Genomic DNA, 19,088 nt, shown 5'->3' with positions numbered 1-19,088 from the left:
GACTTCCATATTTGGTACATAATCTCAATGATTGGTTGAACACTTGTTGCTGGGTAAAACATGTCACAGCTTACGTCAGTAACTCCACGTTAGCTAATTCTAACAAAAAACACATTAGAAAGTTCACCTAAGTTAATCACACCTCGGTTTGATATTTGCGCCAACAATTTAGCTTACACTGCATAGTTAAACCACAAAGAGCTCCGTAAGTACGTCTAGTTCTAACACTTGTGCAATTCTTGACCACAGAAAGTCCCTAAGTTCATAATCAAGATGAACTCAGCTCACTTTTACCACAAAGCTGCAAGATAAGATCTTTTTCTGACCTTTTCTCTTAGTTCAGCACACACAAACCTGACCTGACTGTTCAGTACAAAGGACACATCTGCAAAAATAAAAGATTCTTCAAGCAAAACATCCTGCAACATTACATTTTTCCTTCTCCATTTTGGTTATGATGTATGATGCATGATATTCACCTGACACTGTTGAGCAAAATTTAAAGTCACATTCAACTCCCATTTAATACGATCCGTATCACAATACGTCAATGGCCAGACTCAGTAGTTGATAAAGTATTTTCATTTTTGTTTCAGTGGCCTTGTGCTTGTTTCTGACTGTTGTATATTTTGCATTTCTTACTTTTCAAATACTGCAAAATACTGCTTTTTGCCCTTTTGTTTTTGAGCCTGCCCTTGATGAGCACCCAGTTCCTTTATACACATACTTAAAAAAAAAAAAATAAATCATATGTAAAAAAAAAACTGATGAAGGAATAGGAGACTCTACAGGTGATGTTTAACTAAAATACAGACCAAACTACATCAGATTTTTGAAATTATTTTGTGGACAGGTATAGAAAGACACTGAAGAGTAAGAAACAGTCAGAGGACTCCCTGGAAGGATTATGCAGGAAACATTTATTGGAATAAGCTCTTGTCAACAGTGATCGCTCTGTACAGGAGATTAGAGGAGAATGTAACCCTGAATGCACTTTCTGATATACAAAGTTTATATAATCCTTGTGACCTGTCCAACCTTAAGGACAACACAGCAACTAATGCATGAATGCACAATCCTAAAGGAGACAGAAGCAGATAGTTTAAGTAAAATACATCTTGACATGTAGATGTCTTGTCTGCTGATCCAGATGGAGGACAGAGTATCAAGTGTGCAGACAGCAGAACACCATCACTGTAGCCTGACCTCAGAACTAACACTGCAAAAAATGATATCTGAGAAAGTGAAAAAGCCTTTTTTTCTAGAACATTTGTCTTATTTTTCATCTATATAGGGAAAAAAGCTTGCCAAGAATTTTTTACATGAGAAAAATATTCGTATTAAAAAATAAATAAATTGAACTTTTTCTTAAAAAGATTTTCCAGCTAATCTCAAGGTGAGTTTTTTTCTTGTACTAAGCACTGTTTGCTAAAACTATAGCAGTTTTGTCTAGTTTTAAGGCACCTTATGGTTTTTAGTTGATTGACTTTTTTGCTTGTAAGAATAAATTTTTTCTTACCCCATAGAAAGAATTTTTTGGTCAATATAAGCTAATTTGACCAGATTTAAAAAGATTAGTCTTATTTCTAGCAGGACATTTTTTGCAGTGAAGCAACAGACAGATAAAACCACAGAAAAAGGTAAAGGTTCTCTAAAAAATCATCCTGATCTACATTTAAGTTGTTCAGCCTAATCAGGAGCAACACAGCAAACATGAGAACAAGGGTTGTCACAACTTGTTTTAAATCAGAGACAGAATAATATTACTTGCAGATGTCCATATAGTAAGAACAAGGCAGAGCAAAAAGTAAACTTAAAAACTGGAAGAAAAAAAAAAAAAAAAAAAAAAGGTAAATCAAAACATCTTAGTTTTGTCTTGAACATGGAGTACGGAACTACCAACAAACTCTCCTGCCAGTTGGAAGTATTTGCAGTAGGTCTTTAATGACCGTGCAAGGCTGTAAACATATCTTAAAATGTATTCTGTTAATTTTAGTTTGTGTACAGACACGTCATGAAAAGGGATGAGGAAAGGAAACTCAAGTGAGCATGAAACTTCTGGACTGACTCTTTGTTGGTGATTTCAGGGTGAAGAAAATGTACCTCTTGGCACAGATTTTGTCTAACCTCAGGTGTTTTCAGGCAGGTAGGGGGTTAAATACATGACTGTCAGCTGTACTTACTGATCAGACTGTGTCAGATACGACCTGGATGTGACTCAAAGTTATGGAGAGGTGAAGCCAGATGATGTTGAGTCATGTGCTGTATATATATATTTAGACTTTAGATTTAGCCTGAGAGGAGTGGGTGTAAAGGAATGGTATGAATCGCCAGTTTCTGGAAGCTTTATCCGCTTGAATTTGGTTCCTGCTGACCTATAATATGTATAAAAAACACATAAGCATCAAGTGTAATGTGAATGAAACTGCTTATAATTGGGAATAAACCATTTTAATGCAAAATAATGTTTTTATTGTGACCTCATGTTTTTTGTTTTGTTTATTTTATTTTTTTATGACGATATCATTGCATGTCGTGAAATGTTTTCCATAATTATGTCACAACAATATTGTGTGATTGAGTGATTCATCTATTTATTTGTTTATCTTCTTATTTGTCAATGCACATGGTCCACACTGCAAAAATCATAATCTTACCAAGTGTATTTTACTCATTTCTAGTCAAAATACCTCATCACACTTAAAATTAGACATAATCACCTAAAGAGTAACTTTTCAGTGAGATACAAGAACTTATTTTTAGACAATAGATCTTGAAAATCTTATTTCAAGAAATCTTACTGAGATAATTTTCATTTGTTCCACTGGCTGATTTTTTTTTTTTTTGCTTAATTCAAGATTTTTTTCTTTAATTGAAGTTCATATATCTCACTGAAAAGTTACTCTTTAGGAGATTATGTCTTATTTTAAGTGTGATGAAATATTTTGACTAGAAATGAGGAAAATATACTTGATGAGATTTTGATTTTTTTTCCAATGCAGTTAGATCTTGATGCCATGTTTTGGTACCAAGCCTTTATCAGGATCTCCAACATTTGACTTCCCGTTGAAGGCTGAAATACACTGAATTACAGTTGTTTTTATAGACCTGACTTGACTTTTCCATGACAATAGAGGCATTTCAGAGTGCTTTTTGGGTTCATCGTTATTTCCTGACATCACAAGAACACCTCAAACAAAACACCTTCCCTGAGTCAGAGAAGGGATCCTTTTTGGGCATTTTTTATTTTTATTTATTTTTTTTTATTTTATTTTGCAGTTTCAGTTATGTAAAAAAAACTAACAAAAAACCCACAAAGGCTCAGATGTGTGTAACAACTCATTAATTAATTAATTAACTAGCCAGTCCTTGTTCAAAAAAAGAAAGAGGGGCAGAGGACAGTCACTGGTATACAGATACAATCCTTAGTCTTTTCGGGCATTTTTAACTAAAAATACGTGACAGATATTTTATGGTCTAATAACAGATTTGCAGATACATTTACAATCATGGGAGAGAACATACAAACATGTATTGCAGTTGCCTGTACACTGAAAATTATTCTACTGGAGCACCTGCTGCCAACTCGGTTTCATGTCACCACTATCCCCTCCACCCTGTTTACAAAATACAACTGCAGTGTTTATTTTCACTGTGAGTTTTTTTTTTTTTTTTATCATATACCTTCTTCAACTCCAACTCCTCTTCCCCACAGGCTCAACACCTATTTTACCCATTAATGAGCAAATGATTTATTTTTTTTTTTACTAATGTGTTACTTGTTAGAAACTGTTTTTCCCATATTGCAGTTACTTAAACATTCACTCTGCCTGAGCTTCAGTGCACATTGGAAGTGTTCCATGATGAAGTTTGACAGTGTATTAGCGGAGGTGAATGGCTTCGGGAGATTCCAGTTACAGTTAATATTTTTTCTGGTAATTCCTCGGCTAACGCTGCCGTCTCACTTTCTGCTAAATAATTTCATTGCGGCTATACCTCAGCACCACTGCAACATCAGCTTTTTAGATGATGGAAGTATTTGGGGGAATTTATCCACAGCGGGGAGGGTGATAGTTACTATTCCAGCCAAAGATGACGGGACACCGAGCTCCTGTAAGATGTTTTCAGAGCCCCAGTATCATCTGCTGCACAATTATACCAACATTACTGACATACCTACGGTGCCCTGTCAGAATGGATGGGTGTACAATAACAGCACATTCAAGTCTACTCTGGCAACTGAGGTAAGCCTTTTCATTCTTTTTCTTGTGCAAACCATCAAAAGTGTTTACACACCCCTCATTTTATGTGCTTCTCTTTTTCCTCACAGTGGGATCTGGTTTGTGATGACAGAAAACTTAGCAGAGCCACCGTCACTATCTTCTTCATAGGGGTCATGCTTGGAGCAGGAGTATTTGGACACCTTAGTGACAGGTTTTTACGCCTCACACTGTCAAACCACACAATAAGAAGTTTTGTGCAGTTGTTTTTTTTTATTTTTATTTTTATTTATTTTTATTTTTTAAACTAACATATTGAGGACTGAGAACCATATGAGTGTAAGAAGTATTCTGAGTGAAATGGAAATATATGTCAAATGAAAGATCGGCTGCAAAAAAATAACAAATATCTATCTATCTATCTATCTATCTATCTATCTATCTATCTATCTATCTATCTATCTATCTATCTATCTATCTATCTATCTATCTATCTATCTATCTATCTATCTGTCTGAATCAAAAGTACTGAACACACTGAAATAGTGTCAAAGAGCATGAGCACTAGCATTTAAAACTGATATCGAATGCCTTTAATCTTTCAGTGGATGTCATATTTTTTCTATGACAAATACATATGTGATATCTTTTAAATGATCTAGATATTTAACTGGCTCACATAACATAATTTAGTCATTTTAACATACACTGAACTGATATCATTTATGGATTATCATTTCTTTTACACTCATTAATGCAGTGTTTTTCAACCTTGGGGTCACCTGGAATTCAAATGGGGTCGCCTGAAATTTCTAGTAACTGATAAAAATAAAAATAAAAACTTACTAATAAAAAATATATGGTGAGTTGACAGAGACAATCACAATACATAAAAGACATGACAAACTGTGAAGCTGAAACTGAAGCACTGTGGTACTGTTTATCTTTCAAATGTTCATTGTGGTCAGTTTCAGATGCTGCAGCTCTTTCATAATTCATAGTTTGAGTTCTTGTTTGTTCAGTATTAATTGTCAGCCTTGTTAATCCAAGCTGGACTGACTGTACATATCCTGACCAAGGAAAAAGAAATTCTCACTTTGTGCAGTAATCTACACCTGGCTTTTCTGCCTCTGTCCATAATAATATCCATTATATAGACTACATGTCGTCTAAAATTAATGTTTATTTGCAACATAGTATAGCAAACTATTACATGATCAAAAACAAATTAATTTTAGCAAAAAAAATGTCTCCGTTCTGGGGTCACCAGAAATTTGATATGTTAAAATGGGGTCACAAGCCAAAAAAGGTTGGAAACCACTGCATTAATGTGACGCTTTGCTCATATTGTCATATTCAACATGAACCCAAAAATGGTGCTAAAAAGATACATGTCATTTTTTTCCCAATGTAATCGTAGAAAAAAATACAGTTTTGGGAAAAAGGAAATATTATTAAGTTTTTGTTTATCTTTTTTTTTTTTTTAATCACTAAAAGACATGATGTCACATAAAACAAGAGTATTTTTTTCATTTTGGTCTTGTAAATATGAAGAAATTTTCACTCACATCAATTAGGTCCCACGTCCTCAATGTACACGTTAAAATGTAAAGTCTAATATGATTTACTTTTGAAATAAGAACAGACTGTGCCAGAATGAAGTAATGTCCTATGTGTTCTGATGAATCTGACTCACAGATTAGGAAGGAAAAGAACACTTCTGTTGGCGTACGTCACAACCACTGTCTTTGGATTTGCAAGTGCTTTTTCTCAGCACTTTGCCTTGTTTGTTGTCATGAGATTCTTCACCGGAGTTGGACTTTCTGGAATCAGCATAATCACCATTGTGCTGTGTAAGTATGTTCACACATGGTCGTACCTCAGCAAAGACAGCTGTAGGAACAATCTGAATATTTCTGGATGCAGGTAAATACTGTATGTGACTTGTGTATTTTATCACATTTTATCCCCGAGACATTTTTATATATGAGTTGGAGTATATATGCATAGAGTTGGATGTTTGCCATGCTTTATGTTCTTACTTGTTGCTTATTAAATTAGTTGTTTTGTCCCCACAACCTTTAACACCAATATCTCAAGAGCAGCTTTAGATAACATCTTAAAATTTAACACAAATGTTTATTAGGACTCAAGGATAAACCATCAACTATATATAAATAGTTGATAACTCCTCTGTGATGTCGTCTGTTGGTTTGCAAACAGCAATTATGAAGATGCTTATCATGGCCGTCACCATCAAATGTCCATGTATGGACTAAAAGAGGATGGGTTGGGTAAGAGTAAAGAATAAAACCATAATCTACTGAAAACATCAACCACAGTGACTATCAGTGTAATAATAAATGCCATCAAGTAATTTTTGCTACTTAGTAAATTTAGAAAAATTCAGTTTAACATACATTTTAAGTTGTTTCGTATCAATAATGTCAAAGTGATGACATGTATAAACACACTTCATTTCTGAGCTAATTATCAGGCTAGCTGATAGACCATATAATCCAATATGAATTCATGTTAACATCAGCTACTGCAGCCAGGATGTGCAATGTACTGTAATTATGAAGATCTGCTAAACTTCATGATAGAATCCTTGTTACTGTTACTCAACTATGCAATGCAACTATGGCAGACCTGCCTATCAGGGAGAAAAATGACATTTATTCCAGACTGATCTCACAAAATCGCAATTATGTCATGTCAGTGCTTATGGCATTTGTCTTGCTATATGTACGCATTTTCATCCTTTCACATATTATTCAGCACCATTTGATTGCGTGTTAATATACACCAAGATCTCCCGTTTACATATCTGTAACTATTAACCAAGTGTTTTTCAACCTTGGGGTCAGGATCTCACGTGGGGTCGCATGGAGTTCATATGGGGTCGTCTGAAACTTCCAGTAATTGATTAAAAAAAAAAGTGAATAAATTACTAATAAAAAATATTTTTTAATGATTCCATATATATTTCATTATAATTAAAACACCACACATTTTTCCTACTAAAAATCAAGTTCAAATAAAATGCAGGATATAACATCTGAGAGGGCATATCTTGATTGACCTGATTATGTAATCGCATGCATTACTAAGCTTCAACCTGCCTGGACACAGTTGAAACTGGACCGAACACAGAATGGAAAGATTTCTTCACCCACCTGGCCCCGCTAAGACATCTCCAAGAGAAAAATGTCTCTGTTTTGAATGTCTGGGATCGCCAGAAATTTGTGATGTTAAAATGGGGTCACAAGCCAAAAAAGGTTGGGAACCAATGTGTTAACACTAACCCTAAACTTAACCCTAACGCTAACTCTAACCCTAACCATTAATCATGTGGTATTTGTTGCAGCGTGAACATACACACGGAAAGCTTATAATGAGTACAGATAAAGCGCCAATTAAAAGTGGTCCGTTATCTGTATGCAATTCATGATATCAAGTTGTTGATTCAATAAACTAGAGCTTTGAAGATGGCACTCATCTGTCCATCATAATAGCCACTCTGTTAATTATGAATGACTTTTTGACTTATTAAAAAACAAAATAATTCCTGACTGTATCTCTCATGCATGTCATTCATCTCATCATCTTTGAGATGTTGCCCCTCTCAAGGATTTATGTTTGATTTCTCAGTCAATATTCATAATAAATCGTGACATGAGCCAACTGTCTGGATGAGTAAATCAAAAGTCAACCAAACAATAGGCTGAATAAATGTATGGGGGAAGCAAAAAATGTTTTGGTAACCAAAGCCTAAACGTCATGGTCTCTGTGACCTTACTAAAATACATTTAAGTCTATATCTCAAGATTGAAGATTTTGATGCAAGAATTGTTCACACATCTGATCAAACAACATCACACATTTTGTTTAAACCTGAGACAAAAATCATATAAGAGGAAAATGAGACTGGCATAAGGACTTCATGTCATATCGAATCATTCACTTCTCATCATAGGTATCGAGTGGGTGGACATCAAGCATCGAACTGCAGTAGGGATTCTGTTGAGTTTAGACTGGAGTATTTTCTCAGCGATGTTGCCTGTTGTGGCCTATTATGTGAATGACTGGAGGAACCTTATTATTACAACAACCAGCCCACTGTGTCTGGCAATCATCTGTTGGTGGTAAGGAATGAGAAATAATAATAATAATAATAATAATAATAATAATAATAATAATAATAATAATAATAATAATAATAATAAAGTATGATGAAGCTCCAACAATGTCACATTTGTGTTTATCAACTTTCATGATTCCTTGCTTTTAGTGTGCTAAAGCTTGCTTGGTTTTTATTCAGATTTACTTGATAATTAAAGTCTTGATAAGGCAAGGTGTCATTTTTTTTCTTCACAGGTGGATCCCTGATTCTGCTAGATGGCTGATAAGTAATGGGAAGGTGGACAGTGCTCACTTCTACTTGACTAAATGTGCACAAGTCAACGGCAGAGAACAGTTCATGGCTGATCTGAAGCCAGAGGTATGGCATTTTACAGTGAAACCCTAACCCTGTTTTTAATTTATATTTTGATATTAAACATAACTACTTTCTACTTCTCTGTCTTTTGCTTTCCAGGTTCTGTCAAAAGTTATACTTGTAGAAAATGGAAACAGAAAATACTCCTATTTGGACCTTTTAAAGACGCCAAGAATGAGGAGACTAGCTCTACTTACTGCCATTGTGTGGTCAGTAAAAAAAACTTGGCTGTTTCATCATTAGATTGGAAATATGAGACTGATGTTCGTTTTATAGTCCTTATGGGTTCAATAGCAAAATTAAATCTACAAATAAGGGGAGCCGAAGCAGGGAAATTAGTTAAATAGATTTGCGTGTTTTTGTTTGTGTTGGAGTCGGTGCTTGGAGCATTTCAATCCGTTTCTAAGCTAATAACAGACTGTATATAACCAGTGGACAGAGGAACCAAATGTCAAACATATTTTTCTGTGCCATTTTGAAGTTAGAAATTTGTCATTTGATCATTGTCTGCTGGCTTTTTACAGCCAGAAATGATTACCTCGCTTTAAGATCATCAGAGGGAAATTTGGTCTCACCATTTTACCCATCCAAATACACACATGCATGGCATTAGCATTAGCACTTCGCATACACCAGAATCAGAATCAGCTTTATTGGCCAAGTATGTGAACACATACAAGGAATTTGGCTTCGGTTTTTACATTGCTCATGACATACAGTTCCGACATAAACCCAGACAACATGAACCCAATCACATGTGTACCTAGACATAAAATAGACAAACATTTGACTAGAAACAAGGACAACAATGGGTTGAGGTTTACAGTGGATTTATAATGTAATATGTAGTCTCTATATGTCAGCCCTGCGATGAACTGGCGACTTGTCCAGGGTGTACCCCGCCTTCGCCCCTATGTAGCTGGGATAGGCTCCAAGTGACCCCCGTGACCCTAGTGAGGATAAAGTGGGTTCAGAAAAATGAATGAATGTGCAGAGTACAAAGTCTGTCCATATTACACCAGGAGCAGTGAGCTGCCACTGAAGGCACACAGGGACAGACTCCAGATTCTCTTCAGCACTGTGGTTAAGGACACTAACAACACAGAAAGGCTCCAGTCTGACTGAAAACCAAAGCTGGAACCTTAGCAGTGAGGCAGCTGTAAGCCACTGCACCACCACCACAAAGTGACCATATTTGGACACAAGGGGTGGAGCTGCAAGAGTGAGGGGGGGTTAATGTCGTCTTCAGCAAATGCCAAATTCAAGTAACAAATCCTGCCAAAGCTCACACTGCAGAACAAAGCCATTTTACAGTCTTGTTAGTGGAAGCTGTTAACCACAACTACAGTTAAGCCGTCTGTCATGAAAATGTCATTTATTAAACAAACCAAAACTCCGAAGTCCAGCAAGCAAGTAGCTCACATACTGGCTTGACAATCATTGCCCAGCATAACAGATATTACAGTCGTCTATGTAATCTGAGATCTAATAAGCATTGCGACAACAACAAAAAAAAAAAAAAACATGTTACACTGAAAGAAACTGGGGGTGTTATTTACTCAGGAAAACTTAAGTAAAAGTATTTACACTTAGAATTGTAGGTAAATTCTACAAGGGTGATCATCAAGTAAACTTTACTAGCAAACCTCAGGTAATTCACTGATGATTATCAATATGGTCATTGAATTTTACTTTCTCCTTCTTAGTAAGTTTTACTTAGACTCTGACTGCTTTAAACTGAAAAACGCTAATGCTAATGCACCTAAAGTTAATGGATTTTCAAGGTAATTTTTAAATACTGTGACATTTTGGTAGAGCAAAGCTACAGGAGAGTGAACATCGATTGTATTTTTCAGATTCCAACACTTCACATACTTATGAAGAGGTAGTGGTATTTACTTTTACCGAGCAACAAATGTGAAAAACAGCATAGATTGTATGACAGCAGCACAGACCATTCAGTCATGGTGTCAAACTGAAATATTCCTTCCACCCAGTTAACTCTGCTACTCTCCACTATAGGCAGAACATGAGTCATAGAACTACAGAACACAGAACAGCAACTTGCTTTTAACAGATATTTACAACTTGCTAGGTAGCGCACCGTCACATTTACTCAGTAACACTGTAAACTATGTGAGTCACATGACTCGGCACAAACTGCCCCAATAACACGATCAGTGTGGCTTGCTACAATACTTTTTCTAACTTTTCTTAATGGATAATATATAAATAACATTTTCACAACATTTTACATATTTTTTCTGCAGTTTAAATTGCCTGTTAAAACTTACTTGGTATTTCTATGTTCATGTGCAATGACTACAACCTTTGACTATTATATGAAAATACATAATACAACTTACTCTTCCCACACAGTTTATTTATTACACGAATGACATATTTAGTTATACTTGAAAAATTCTAGTTCTCACTGATACTTACAATTAGAAGATAAAAATTGTGACAGTTAACCTAATAAATATGACTACACCAAAAAATCATTTGTTTCAGTGTATGCAAATGTTTGATGAAGTTCCTACTTTGCCATGCCAGTGACCTAATGTTCTCAGTATGAGCTCAGCCATGACTCCTCATAGACTCTCACAGCCCCACCCCTTTTGTCCAAATATGGTCAATGCCATCTCTACAAAAAAAGCCAAAACAAAACAAAACAAAACAAACAAAAAAAACACACACAAAATGCAAACTGCTGGCTTCAAAAAACAATGAGTTGTGTCATTGTTGACGAGAGGTGTTGAGGCACATGGGCACACACAAACCTTACAAACTGAATCTTTATTTACAACAATAATACTGTAACTAAAGAAATAAACACAACAATATAAAAAAACACAAGTAAATTAAAAACAATCTTCCTCGATGTGACAACCCATGCACAACATTTAGAAGAACAGATACATTACACCTGATGCATAATAACTGCTATAATCTTACTTGGTAATGCAGCATAACTAGGGAGTAAATGCATCTTTTCATTTACTAATTATGTGATTTTACAGATTAATACTTTGAGTAATGTTTTTGGAGTTTATAATATATTTATTTATTGTTTTCTCTTTATAGGTTTGGAGTTGCTTTTCCTTATTATGGAATCATTTTTAGCATTAGTGGATTTGGAATAAACATTTATCTCACACAGTTCATCTATGGTGCTATTGAGATTCCAGCCAAAGGATTTGCTTTCTTCACCGTGAACAAAGTGGGTCGAAGGTTGAGTCAGACTTCATATCTTGTTTTGACTGGACTGTGCATATTTTGCAACATATTTATCCCACAAGGTAAATCATCAATTTGTGTTTTTTTTTAAATTAGTAATATACAGTAAGACTACACAAGGCTGTTCTGACTCAGTACAGACAAAAAACTTTAAACAGTAACTTGAACCTATAGGACAAGGTGAAATAATACATGCTTATAATTCTTTTTCAGAGCAAGGTGCATTTCGAACAGCGGTAGCATCTTTGGGAAAGATGTTTTCAGAATCATCCTTTACATGTGTGTTTCTGTACACAACAGAGCTTTATCCCACAGTTCTGAGGTCAGTGAAATATTGCAAATGGCTCTTATACAGTATTTTGCATATTTGGTTACAGTAAGCCCTTATGTGTTGTACTTCCCAATGCAGGCAAAATGGACTGGGCTTCTGCTCCATAATGGCCCGTACAGGCACGTCCATAGCGCCACTCATCATTCATCTGGAGGAATTTTGGGTCCATCTACCTAGCACCATTTTCTGCCTGGTAGCTTTTATTGCAGGGCTTTCAGCTTCTTTTCTTTCAGAGACCAAAAATATTCGTCTACCAGAAACTATTGAAGATGTGGAACAGACGAGGTATGAGGGGCGGATGTTGAATTAAATACTTACAGTTAAGTAATGACATTAAAAAACTGATCTCACTCTTTGTTTTACCTCCAGAAGACGATCAATCTGCACAGTGGATGACAATTCACCACCTTGAATATTTTCTTGTGTGCAAATCACAAAAAAACACAAAGTTGTGATGTGCACCGATAACACATTTGTTTGTTTAAAAATACATTATCTGTTTCATTGATATAGTATTTTTATTAAAAGCAGTGATTCACATATAATTGTCTGTTTTAATTCATTTTCTGTTGTTGTTTACAATAAAGGATTATTAAAATCAATAGAGAGTGGAATAATCTTTCCTAATAACAAGAAAAATCCTTGAGTCTCTGTATTTAAGATATAGTTTAGACTGACCTAATTTTGTCTTACCATCATACACTACAATGCAAAGTCTTACCTTTGGCTTTGTTGTTTTTGCATCGTTGTATTGAACATACGTATTTATTTCTCAGTTACAAGAGGAAAATGCATCAATATAGACATGATAAAAAACATACAAAAACCAGAACTAAATAGCTTCTACAGGATACAGATAGTATTTAGTGTAATCCCATGACAAAAGAAGCCAAAACTATTAGAGACATTTGACGTGTTGAATGAACCACAGTGTAAAATATGAGAAATTTAATGCAGTATATGTCATTTTCTCTAAATAAAAGAGTTAGAGGTGTGTTAGGTGGAAGGTCACACTATAAACTTGCCATTTTGGTTTGAAGAAGCCGCTTCTTGGCTTAGAGTCTGGTTTTGACCGACTCGATATGTAAAGTGTCATGAGATAACTTTTGTTATGATTTGGTGTTATATAAATAAAATTTGATTTGATTTCATTCTTTCTGGAAGCTATTATTTTTAATGCTGTACACATTTCCCATATATCCTGCTTGCAGTGTAATACAGGGACAGAGAGTTGCATGTGTGTTGTCATTTTAATAAAGAGAACAACCATTTGGACTGTACCGTAAAACAGGTTTTTCAGTCAGAAATTATAAATATTTTCAGGTATTCAAAACTAATGACCTCCTTACTTAGTTTCAGATTGACAGTGTTGAGGTTAAATTCCTGTTTGATTAGCTCTGAACGATATACATGCACAAAAGTTTTATTAGTTTATTGAAATTTATTTCTAAAAACTTGTAATAGCTACTTAAATGTGTAATGAAGATCAAAATGTATTATTATGCACACATAATTATGCCTAACGTGAAAGATAAGTAGCTCACTTTAAAACTAAAACTAAAAGCATTTATAGCTTTCTGTGAAGTTGCTTCAAATGGATATATTTTGTTTTTTGTTTTTTTGAGGGATTTTGGGGATTTTCTTGTCCAGGTATATCATTCACTTTATACTGATTAATTCCTTTTTTCAGTTTTATCCTAGTGTGGGATCTGCTTGTGATGAAAAAGGAAGAGCTAACAGAACTGCTGTTGTATTTTCCTTCAGGGGAGACATGTTAAGAACATAATCTAGTAAAATACCTTCATGAACTCAGCTTTTGAATCTGTTAAGGTTTTTGAGTTGTTGTTTTTTTTGTTTTTTTTTTGCTCTTTGCACATCTGATGACACATCACCTGCTAAACTGCTTTTTTTATGATGAAATACTCAATTAAGGATTATTAAATTCACAGCCATGCCATATGGAAGTCATTTTAAGGTTAAATGAAGTAAAACATTTACCTATTTAAACTATAATCCAGATGCTACTGAAAGGCTTATCTGGTGAAGGTTAACTTATTTGGTCTTTGCTGTGAACTTCTTCTTAGTGTGCTTATGTACAGGAATTTGAGAAGACACACTTAAAAGCCATCATGAAGTTTGAAAACCTCCTCTCTGATATCAATGGATTTGGAAGATTTCAGGTGATGATTATTGTAATCAGCTTCATTGGTCGCTTCACGTTGCCTTGCCACTTCATGCTGAACAACTTCATCGCAGCTGTTCCCTCTCACCACTGCGATGTCAGCTCTCTGGATGACAGCGAAGTTTTCAGGAATTTATCGTGGGTAGAGAAACTTGCTGTTAGTATCCCTGTCCAGAAGGATGGGACCCTGAGCTCCTGTACAATGTTTGCAGAGCCTCAGTATCATCTGCTCCTCAATTCCACCAACGGTACTGACCTACCCACAGTGTCCTGTCAGAATGGATGGGTGTACGATAACACCACCTTCAAGTCTACTCTGACTTCACAGGTATTGTCCATATCTTTTCATTTGTAAATTACCCCCCAAAAAAGTACTTTATTTGGGGAAAACACAAAGCTGAACTTGTTTCTTGTTTTTTTTTTTTTTGTTTGTTTTTTTACAAGTGGGACCTGGTGTGTGATAAAAAGGGAAAAAACAAGGCAACTGTTACCATCTTCTTTATTGGAGTGATGTTTGGAGCCATGACTTTTGGGAGTCTGAGTGACAGGTGATCATGTTGCTTAGAGCAGAAAGTTAGAACTTTGATTACTGTCGAAGTCAGTCTTTTGGTTCAAATCTGGAGGACTTCTGACTTTCTGCAGGTATGGCCGAAGGATCATGCTGTTGGTGTCGTATGTATTTGGGATGCTGTTTGCGGTAGCAAGTGCCTTTTCTACATCATATGTGATGTTTGCAGTGCTGAGGTTCTTCACTGGATTTTGTATCACTGGCATCGTCATTGTCTCAGCAGTCCTCAGTGAGTTTGAGCTTTAATTATCTTGTATTTGAGTATATCATCTATCTATTAAATGCAGCTCAATAGAAAGTAAAAAAGATACTCGTGTTAAAATACAGGCTTTTTTTGCACATTATTCTTGCTATTTATGAGAATGTATGTTACAGGTGTGGAGTGGGTAAGCATTGAGCACAGAAAACTGGTGGGTGTGATTGACAGCTTGTCGTGGACCTTTGGAAACGCAGCCTTTGCGGGTATTGCCTACCTGGTCAATGATTGGAGATATCTGACTGTGAGTGTAACCTCACCTCTAATCTTGGCCATTGTCACCTGGAGGTATGACTTAAAATCTCATTTCTTTTAGTCCATAAATCCCTCCTACAGTTAAACGTTTTAACATTACCATGTATGGAAAATTTCAAGCTCTAAAAACCAATATGTAATTGAACAATGTTTTGATTTATTTTTTTTGTCTGAGTCAAATACAGGCAAAACAAAGCCTCATCTTCAATTAGTGATATGATACAGTAAAAAAAAAGTCACAAAATGAATAAATATCTAAAAATGAAAAATATTTGCCTTCTATTTTAGGTGGATGCCAGAGTCAGCCAGGTGGCTTATTGCCAATGGAAAGCTGGAGCAAGCACACAAATATCTGAAAAAATGTGCTAAAATGAACCAAAGAAAGGAATCAGTTCATATGCTTCAACCTGAGGTAAGTGGATTCCATTTTATTATCAAGTGAAGTCAAGCACAATCTTAGTCAAATAAAGATATAGTGCTTTGTATCTGTCGGACATTATCATTATCCATCCATTCGTCTTTGTAAGAGTCGTGGGGGTGCCAGAGCCTATCGCAGCTACCAATGGGTGAAGGCGGGGGTAAACCCTGGATGGTGTCACCAGTTCATCACAGGGCTGACATATACAGATGGACAACCTTTCACTGTCATGTTCACACCTACAGATGACTTAGATTGACCAATGAACCTATTAAGGTGCATGTCTAGGATGGTGTGAGGAAGCAGGGTAACTGCAAGACACAAGAAAAACATGCAAACTCCACACAAAAAGGCTGAACTATGTACAAAAATGTGTGTAACATGAAAAACCATGAGCCTGAAATTTCGCACAAAAAATAAGTGCAATTTTAACAACATTATGTCTCATCTTATCATTCACACATGTACATTACAATTACAGAGTTTACAGTTGATCTATGAAGGCACAAAACATTTAGGCACAATATTGTTGAAATGACACTTTTTTTCTTAAGAAATTTCAGGTTGATCATATTTGTTCACAGTTTTCACATTATTTGTGAGGTTTTTTTAGTTTGTAAATGTAAACATTTCCATGACGTTATTTAACTTTTTTCACATTGAAACAAAGACAAAAAATTTGGAGTTGACATTATTTTTAAGTTACTGAGCTATTATTTTTCTGATCCAGTCCACTAGAAATCAAATTGTATGTGGCCCCTGAACTAAATGACTTAGACACCATTTATTGTTAGATAGACATTTCAATGAATGCCAGGGAAAGGGATCATGTAACCCCTGCTGATTGGGTGCAGCTTCCACCAGAGGGACTGTATCTCCCCTCTGGCCTGGGAGCAGCTGAGGAGCAGCTCCATCAGTCATGATCAGTGACATGTTGCCTCCTTCACGGGCTGTTCCAGTTCTGGTAGTGACGCAGACTCATTGTTTGTCCAATGACCTGGGCTGAGATGGACTGGTCACTGACCCCGTGCAGCAGACACCAGTCTAAGATGACACATTATCGGCCAGTGCTGGGTTGCGTCTCTAGGACAATGGCAGAGTACAAAGCTTCACTCAGTTTCTCTCACTGACTGCTGCTTGTTTACTTGCACTCCATCACCCAGAATCAATACAGGTACGCCACTTCCGGTCGGCAATGACTGCTCCCCATAGGTTCTGCTGCACGTAATTCACATAATAAAAAGTGTGATGCATTTATGGTGATTTTTACTGAATTTGCGCCTCTCTTATAAGTAATACACAAAGCACAATTAGTGTCATAAACATGACCAGTACAGGTACACTTTAAGGCAGTGAATGGCTGGATGATAAAATTTCTGAGTTTGACCTTGTTCCAGACATTATCCTGTATAATCTTGACGGAGAAAAGAGATCGGCCCTATTCCTACCTTGATCTGATACGAACACCCAAGATGAGGAGACTGGCTTTACGTACTGGTACAGTATGGTGTGTATTCCTTATTCCATCAAATAGGTCAATCTTTAAATGTACAAAGTTAAAAACAAACAGTTGAGGTCACACATTAACGAAGTATGTTTTTATCTCAAGGTTTTGTGTGGCTACTGCATTTTATGGCATCAGCTTCAACATCACAGGCTTTGGGCTCAATTTGTACCTTACACAGTTTACCTATGCTGTAGTTGAGCTTCCAGCCAAAGGACTGGTTTACTTCTTATTGGATAAGATAGGCAGACGAAGCACTGAGGTGGGCTCTCTACTGCTGGTTGGAGTTTGTCTTGGGATTAACATTTTAATCCCTAGAGGTAAGCAATTATTAATAAGAATGAGCAGGAAAAAAGTGACCTTTTTCAAGATTATAACTAACTTTTACAGGAGCTTACGTAAGCAAACGTTAGTTCATATTTAACTCTGTTCTTCTCCCAGATATGTCTGTTATCAGAACAGTCGTAGCAATAATTGGAAAAGGGTTTTCGTCGGCCTCCTTTGCAACTGTTGTACTGTACAACTCTGAGCTCTATCCCACAGTAGTAAGGTAACAATGCATGTCCAACTCTTAATGCTGTCTGTCCCATACAGTTCATCAAGCACAGGACATTAATTTGTCATTATACTTAAATGAAAACAATTTTAGGATGTAACAAGATCAATATTAAGTTAACCCTTTCATGCATACTGGTCACTCCAGTGGACAGTTCTTCTCCAGCTGTTCTCTTGTATAGTCACAGGTTTTGTTGTTTTAGTTCCATATCAGCCAACACAATGGACACTTATGCACCATCCCATACACTGACATTCAGACCATTACTGTAACTTTCCTGTTCTTGATAAACCTGATCTGCACTATCATATTTGGGTGTAAATCAATTGCTAATTGTTATTAGACTGCAATTAACAGTTTGTTGTTGTTTTTTTTAACAAAAAGGTTTTTTTTTCATACTATTTGAATGAATAATAACTAGCATAAAATGTGAGAAAACATGAGATCAGTGGCATTAAAAATGTTTTTTATTTTATAGTTTTCATACAGTATAAGAGTAAATACATGTTTCTTTGCTTCAAAAATTAAATTAATTAAATGGTGTCCAGCTAAGTGGACATTTTTGTAACTCCATGAAAAATAGGTTCTTAGAAAAAAATTCAATCACATTGTTTTTTTCATGCTTAAAGTTGACTAAAAACACTCAGGGAAAAAATCTTGATTAAGGTTCTCGTATCTCATACATGAAAGGGTTAAGAAGTGTTCTGTGTACTTACAAATGTCTATTACTGCTCTTAGGCAGAATGGTATGGGCTACAACTCCTTCATGGCTCGACTGGGTGTATCTCTGGCCCCTTTGATCCTGTTGCTGGAGGATGTCTGGAGAGAACTGCCCCAGGTCGTCCTGTGCTGTGTCGCTGTCCTGGGGGGGATGGTGGCGAGGACTCTGCCGGAGACACGCAACAGGTGCCTCCCAGAGACCATCGAAGATATTGAACAGCAGAAGTAGTAAATACCATCAGTGGCATGAGCACGTAACCACTCACGCCAAGTTATATTTAGGAGAACCTGTAGTAAACCTTTGTCAGTATGTCCAGTCTGCTGGGTGTAATTTTAC

At 36.0% G+C, this 19,088-nt stretch overlaps 1 protein-coding gene across 1 annotated transcript; it reads left to right on the top strand.

Annotated features, from left to right (window-relative positions):
- The first annotated feature begins 3,863 nt into the window (after window positions 1-3,863).
- Window positions 3,864-18,980, top strand: LOC115417861 (solute carrier family 22 member 7-like). The gene is made up of 19 exons (XM_030132037.1): window positions 3,864-4,244; window positions 4,331-4,434; window positions 5,919-6,073; window positions 8,200-8,368; window positions 8,601-8,724; window positions 8,821-8,930; window positions 11,809-12,023; window positions 12,175-12,283; window positions 12,371-12,577; window positions 12,662-12,680; window positions 14,392-14,802; window positions 14,919-15,022; window positions 15,117-15,271; window positions 15,418-15,586; window positions 15,842-15,965; window positions 17,369-17,478; window positions 17,581-17,795; window positions 17,917-18,025; window positions 18,770-18,980. The coding sequence occupies exons 1-19, from the start codon at window positions 3,864-3,866 to the stop codon at window positions 18,978-18,980; spliced, it is 3,201 nt and encodes a 1,066-aa protein (XP_029987897.1).
- The last annotated feature ends 108 nt before the right edge of the window (window positions 18,981-19,088 follow it).

Source organism: Sphaeramia orbicularis, chromosome 1 (genome assembly GCF_902148855.1).
Source record: "Sphaeramia orbicularis chromosome 1, fSphaOr1.1, whole genome shotgun sequence".
Lineage (NCBI taxonomy): Eukaryota > Metazoa > Chordata > Actinopteri > Kurtiformes > Apogonidae > Sphaeramia > Sphaeramia orbicularis.
The sequence above is the reverse complement of the archived record's forward strand: the minus strand, read 5'-3'. Positions and strand labels throughout refer to the sequence as shown.

Bases quoted from the DNA above. Each gene is read 5' to 3' on its own strand.
- LOC115417861 (XM_030132037.1), top strand. From the start codon at position 3,864: ATGAAGTTTGACAGTGTATTAGCGGAGGTGAATGGCTTCGGGAGATTC. The intron at 12,024-12,174 runs GTAAATCATCAA...ATTCTTTTTCAG, and splicing joins CAACATATTTATCCCACAAG to AGCAAGGTGCATTTCGAACA. The intron at 17,796-17,916 runs GTAAGCAATTAT...TTCTTCTCCCAG, and splicing joins TAACATTTTAATCCCTAGAG to ATATGTCTGTTATCAGAACA.